The sequence below is a fragment of the Gavialis gangeticus genome, unplaced genomic scaffold, assembly GCF_001723915.1.
Source record: "Gavialis gangeticus isolate Ggan-Ray unplaced genomic scaffold, GavGan_comp1, whole genome shotgun sequence".
NCBI lineage: Eukaryota > Metazoa > Chordata > Crocodylia > Gavialidae > Gavialis > Gavialis gangeticus.
Genome location: NW_017729022.1, coordinates 20824607 through 20831450, shown reverse-complemented (window position 1 = coordinate 20831450; position 6844 = coordinate 20824607). Strand labels below are relative to the sequence as shown.

At 40.8% G+C, this 6844-nt stretch overlaps 1 protein-coding gene across 4 annotated transcripts in view; it reads right to left on the bottom strand.

Moving 5' to 3' along the window:
* Window positions 1-6844, bottom strand: part of MON2 (MON2 homolog, regulator of endosome-to-Golgi trafficking) — a 168498-nt gene that overhangs the window by 69616 nt on the left and 92038 nt on the right. For all 4 annotated transcript variants that reach the window (XM_019514641.1, XM_019514644.1, XM_019514643.1 and 1 more), the window contains exons 13-15: window positions 4582-4805; window positions 2742-2823; window positions 1467-1648 (exon numbers count right to left, since the gene is read on the bottom strand). In XM_019514641.1, coding sequence (XP_019370186.1) covers window positions 1467-1648; window positions 2742-2823; window positions 4582-4805 — 488 coding nt within the window. The remainder of the gene's footprint in view (window positions 1-1466; window positions 1649-2741; window positions 2824-4581; window positions 4806-6844) is intronic.

Genomic DNA, 6844 nt, shown 5'->3' with positions numbered 1-6844 from the left:
GGATTTGAAAAGTCAAAAAGAAAGGGCTTGTCTGAGGGGGGGGGGGCAGGGCAGCTCCTGCTGCTGCATACACCCCTGGGGAAGGCGTGTGGGGCCATGTGCCCCCTAGATTTGTGCTAAAGGTGAGGGCGGGCCGCACCAGACTCTTCCCGGTGTGGGGTGAGCCGGGCCTATGCTCGGAGTGGGCAGAGGTGGGGCAGGCAGCAGCAGCTCTGGGAAAAGGGCTACAGGGTGAGCTACCAGCCACCCCACAATTCATAGCCATCCCTTTTCCCTCGAAATAGTCAATCTCTTCCCTTGAAATTATAGATTTGAAGGGATCCACCACAGTAACAATACCATCAAAGCATGAGTACCCTGCATTGGCTCTGGAGTCTTTTACTTTTACCACTTTCTTAATAGCTATATCAAAGGTATGCTATAAAGGAATGCAATACCTGAAAACATGCCCAGAAGCCTCATCCTAGCAGGGGATCTGTAGAGCAAAATAAGGGAATCTGTACGGTAGCCTAATAGCTTCAGCCTTTCTTAATTTATAAGATTTTTTTTTTTTTAAACACTGTGGGTGGAAGGACTAAAGGGGTCCCTCTACCACCTTATGCATGCTCTAGCCTCTAATCTATCCACTGGATCATGCAAGGACTTTCAACCTTGAGTAGTCCTCTTGCAAAATCAAAGGACAGCAGGGAGAAGCAAAAAAGAAAGAGATGGCTGTGATGGCACCTGAACCACTTTCCTACAGACAGGGAAAGGTCCTTGAGTTTGCATCATGGTAAGAATGATGCAAACACAGTGTCATAAGATAGCTGAGTAATACAATGCAAGGTATCTAGAATATTCTTTTCTAGGTAAAATGCCCTAGAGCATAGAGAAGTTTTGTTTGAAAATATAAATACTGAATCATAACTTTTTTTTTTTTTTTTTTTTAAACAAAGAGCAATCAAGATTTTTAAAATGTTAAAAAAATGTATATTTTCAGGAAATGCTGGAGAAAAGCACATGTGCTATGATATATAGAAAGCCTCAAAGTAATGTGGAACAGCACATTTCTTGCATCGAAAAAAAGCCTAACTTACCAAGCTTTTTTTTTTTCCTCCCAAGGTTTAATGTGGATGAATAAAACAAGGATCATGCAAGGCATTAGTACCAGATATGCTTGCACAGAGATCACTGCAACTACAATCACAACTGTTGTCCTGAAGCATCAGGACCTACATAGGATACTTTTAGTCATTGCATAGGCACATATTTTAGATCAGTAAATATTATGTCTCCATATGCTAGCACCCATGTCTTGGAAAAAGGTTCAAGTTTGTTAGTATGATTCAGAATTATTTAGAACATGAAATACTGATTTGAGAGAGAGAGAGAGAGAGAGAGAGAGAGAGAGAGAGAGAGAGAGAGAGAGAGAGAGGATTAGGTTAACAGATGAAAGTATATAAATTGAAAATAAATTATGCTCTTACTTTTATTGGAAAGAGCTGCAGTTGTGCTGTTCAGTACAGTCAGAGCATAATGAGGCGGCAAGGAGCCTTTGCAAATGGCAGTGATAAAGGCATCTCTTGAAGTTACAAGACCCAGTCTTCCGCAAAGTGCAGCCATGGTCAGTTCTGCTTTTAAAATATTTTCTGTGGCAGCTTCATCCGTGCTGAAAGAGTATAGAACATTTAGTAGGGATTAGTCATCAAAAGATGATACAGAAGCTAAGTAGAAGTTGGATAAAGCCAGTAAGAATTCAGAGACAAAATTATCAACACTGAAAACATTAAACATCAAATGTACTCAATCAATAAAACATTTCTGAATTCTAATTCACACTATATAACACTGCAGTTCTGAAGGATTTAGCATAAGGAATAAAGAGTAGATGCATCAACTTCTGCTGTCAGAAAAGTATTTCTAAAACAATGATTAAAGCAACAAGTGTGAACTTTCTGAAAGAAAAAGTTTGGGTAAAATCATAGCTTTTAGTAATGGCACCAACGAACATTTACCATTTCTTCCCCAACAGCTCTTCACAGCAAGCTTAAAGTAAAGGATTTTCTAGAGCTTAGAGATGCTGGAAAATTATTTACTCCATTAATTACATCAACCAAGACTTTTGCCCTTCAAGAAGCATCACTTCATTGCACTAAAAAATTCCAATGGCCGGTATAAAAAGAGATTAAAAAAACTAAATATAAAATTTTGAAAAAGTAATTGTTATAAAATAAGTACTTTTGCCTCCAGCTAGTACTAGAACACTAGTACTAATACTCCAATTCTGAAGAGTGCCACAAGATCCTTTTAACGATGCCACAGGGTGTTATGCAATATTAGCACTGTTAGGTGTGTGAACACTTGCACAGGATTCACCAGATAATCCCAGAGATACCAAATAGGAATCCAGTGTCAAGAACATTCTGACCTGCTGTGATCTTTCCAAGTTCTTTGCAACAGAAAAATTGCTCTATTATTTTTCTGTAGTCAAGAACAAGTGAAAGCGAAGGGCTGGCATTTTTCAACAGATGCCTTGAGTCTAAAAAGGCTGTGGACTACCATACTAGATGCTGTGTTAGATTTTTGGTGACCACCAGGTAGATTATTCTTAATTCAAACACTTCTTCACAATCTCTTCCTAATTCTTGTGAAGAGTTTCATCCCACACAGCAGCCAACTTGACATGCTGCAAAAAAATCTGTTCTGGATAGAATTGGTAATATAAGCTATGAAGAATAAGCAAAAATTAAGAGAATGAATACCTGGCATCAAGAAGCAGCGACAGTGCAGCTAGAAGGCCACACCAACATGCATTCACCATTTCTTCCCAGACAGCTCTGCTAACTTAAAAGAAAAATATTTTATAGTAGTGATAGATATGGAACATTCTTTAATGACTACTAGAACAAACAGAAAAGTGGTGATTGCTGGGTATTTTCTTCTTTGCTTTTATATTGTCCTAAACAAATATTCAGTCATATTTGCTAATGTGAAAACACCACCCCTGCAAATCACAAAAAAAATATGGAAAATGCCAATAAAGGCCTTTTTTATTTCATATACTTTAATGCACTCCAAGTCATATCTAGTCAAAAAAAGCAAACCACTTGCACTTTCAAAATAAGACTATAGCACACACACACACACATCTTGCATCAACTTGTATTCAAAACACACAGTGTAAACACAAGACTACAACTTCACCTGTACAAGCATTTATACACTAGAAAAGTGCATGTAGCAGAGATATGGGTAAAAAGATATACCTGCTAAAGAGAGGAAAAAACCCACCTCACCTATTGACCTGGTCTGCAAAGATTCCATATTGTTCTTCCTCCAAATCCTCTTCCCCCAACACAGATCTTTCAGTTTTCCCTTATTCCTAGAGACTCTTTAGTAAACTCATGAACTCTGCAACCCCAATATTTCTACTGGCCAGGCTGTGCTCTTGGCCTTCCACAGTCTCTGTGATAAGTAAGGTTAAGGACTTGAGGGCCATATCCAGGTGATCACAGCTGTGCAGTATGCCGGACTGCAAACATCTGTACATACCGTACATTCAGATGTTCTCTATGCTGCAAGGGAGTGCTGCCCCTGCATGTGCTGCTCCACTTTTTTCCCCCGTGGGTTTTTTGACCCCTGGATATCCAGGGGTCATAAAACCCGTCGGGAAAAAAAAGAAGTGGAGCAGCACATACACAGGCAACACACGCCACTCAAAAGTGGAGCTGGGCTGCCTGGAACTGCACTGCAGCTGCTGGCCAGGCTCCACACGACAGAACAGCCATTGCTGCAGCCCCGGGAGGTCCCCATGTGTGACTGCTGGGGCCAAAAGTACTGGACCCAGGTTCTCCTACCCCACCCAGGGTAAACTGTCACACACCAAAGCGTGCATGGCACGGGCATTCCCTGGGGACAAGTAGTGGCAGTGCAAGGTGCACTGCTGCAGCTCGTCTCTGGGAAGCCAAATGCCCATGTTTGTGTGGCCGTGGCTAAGACAAGACAAGACAAGACAAGACAACTAGAGAACTCAGATAGCCAACAGAAATCCTGTTGCCCTCTTTCTGTGCGCGCATGCACGCGCACACACGTTACAAACAAAGGGTATTAAACTTTCAAAGGGACTTATGTTTGAGATGTTATAGAAAAGGGAATGTATGAAGTCAAAAACTTTGTGGTGGTTCAACAACAATTAAAACGAATTCTGAGAGAATTTCGAATGACTGCTGTGTTGAAGTTACTAAAAATGTTACCAACTTTCTGGAAAAATCATTTACAGCATGACAAAGTATAAACGTAAAATCATTTACACCACGTACCCCTAGTGGTACACAACATTTAGTGGTACATAACTACAACACTCCACCCCTAGTGGTACATAACAAAGTGGTACATAGCATTCAGAAACTATAAATTAAAATACTGAAATGAAAAGATGGATAAAACTAAAAGCAAATATTAACTATGGAGATACTAGGGTGCATTGCGTAAAGCTCCATAAATGCTCTTAAAGTAAGATCTAGTACTTAAAATTCAGACTTTTACTCCTAAGATTTTATGTCCTTGAACTGTAGTTCATATAGTATTAATATTTTTGTATACCTAGCTCCTTGTCAGTTTGGCCAGATACTGACTGCTGGTCTGAAGACTGTGCTGGTGATGAAGTTGTTTCAGTCATAGTCTGACCATCTGTTTCAGCCTGTCCCAACTCCCCTTCAATCATGGTAGTGATACCTCGAACAAGATCCAGCAAACAGTGGAATGCCACAGACATAGCATAACCTTCAGGAATAGTAGGTGGTTCGACCTTGTCCAGCATTTCTAGGCTAAAAGGATGAAGATATTGAAAAGGATTGTGAGAGCAACAAAGAAAATTTGATGAAGTGAAATAACACTCCAATCACCCATTATTACATTACCAAGATGTTACAAAATAACCTTTCAACTTTACAGTAAAAAGCCACAAGAAAATGTTAATATACAAATAAATCAAGAACAAAACATTACTAAATACAATAATGGCAAGATCTGTATTTATTGACAGTTACATAATACCTAAATGTTATTAGAAATGATATACTTAAGCACATTTCACTGAAAAACTACTTCATTTTCATTCTTATTGTATTAACTCAAATATTGCATTATGGAAGTGTCACAGACATGAGGAATTCGAATAAAGGAAAATAATAATTAAGATACTCACCATAAACTAAATGCCAAGTTACAAAATGGTCTTTAGAGAGTTATCATGGTGGACCACAAGAACATAGAGAGATGCAAGAATATGACCAAACATCTATCACTGCCATATTTGATTCTGACAACTTGGGGGGCAAGGGGTGGTGTTGGAAGGGAGGGGAGTTGGGAGAGGAACAGAGAGGCTAGGGATTAAAGTTGCATGTAAATTGGTTTAAGTCATCAGAAACTGGTTTAAACCTGCAACAGAGCAGAAGTTCAGTGCACATAAACCAGTTTCAAAGTGACTGAAGCTGGCGTAAGATAAATTTGGTTTAAGATAAACCCAGCTGAATGTAGCATCAGACTTAACTGATTTGGGTCAAACCGGTTTATGAAACTTCTGTCCCAGACCCCTTCCTGGTTCAAGTTAATTCACAATCCCTCAGCATGCTTTCCAGCCCTGGGCTGTGATGTGCTGCCTGCTCCAACAGAGAAGGATTGGGGGAGGGGGAAGAGAGGCAGAGACTGCCCTGGCTGGGGTCTGGGGCCAGGGAGTGGGGTTAAAACCCCCCCATCTCCTGGTTAAACCCCACTTCCCATGAGCATACAGCTGTCCTGCCTTGCCCTACTAAACTTACTGAAAGTTGCTGCTCGATGCGACTGTAGACTAGAAATCCCAGAGACACCTGGAGGCAGGAAGAAGTAGTGATGAGCAACCTTGTAGAGTCCTGCTGCTGTGATACTGGACCACAAAACCAGAGACCTCAGGGGCAGCAGGAAGAGGAAGTGCCAGAGAACTGTGCTCTAGCACCACCCCCCATCTTCTGGCCTAAACCACTGCGGACATGTGGAGGCATTTCCTGAATCAAAGGTAAAAGTGTGTCCAGTTGTTTCTCAGTTTAATCTTTGCAGCTTAGACTAATCTGCAAAGACTGACTTGATTCAGCCTTGGGCTTTTTGACCATCTGTATTTAGCTACAGAGCCAATGCGTACTCTCCTGTATACTCAGCCTCTAGTCTCCTAGCCTCAAAAGCCACATAAGGAAGCATTCTTTGCATGTGCACACACAACTGGAAAAAGCTCCAAAATGAAGCCCACTAAAGAAGTTGCTATTATACTCAGGATAATTTTTGCAGCATTTTGGCCAGTTTTAGAGCACTTCATAGGGTATGTATGCCTGCCTGCTCACCATCTGAAGCATCTTAGATGTTACATCTGTCTAGGGCCTGAATGTCTCACCCTCAATTTATGAGAGGGGAACTTAGGAACAAGGAAAACTGAGTGACTTCCTCAAGCTTACAAAGATAACCCATGGCTATGCCAAGTCTTGAACTCAAGCATCCTCTTATTTCCAGCCTGTTACTTAACATACTTCCAGTCTCATGGCTGTAAATAATACCTTGACAATACAAAGCAAATATAAACGATTCCTCCCGGAACCAAAAATATCATTAATTCACATTAATGAGGTCTTAACTTAAACCCACTGCTCTGGAGAGTTCTTCCCCAACTCAGCAAAGGACTATGCTCAGAGTGGTGTCTCTATCTCTCCTGGTTTCATAGTTTCATAGTTGATAGGGTTGGAAGGGACCTGAGTAGATCAAGTGCAACCCCCTGCCATGGGCAGGAAAGAATGCTCAGGTCAAATAACCCCAGCAAGGAGTCTATCTAGCCTCCTTTAAA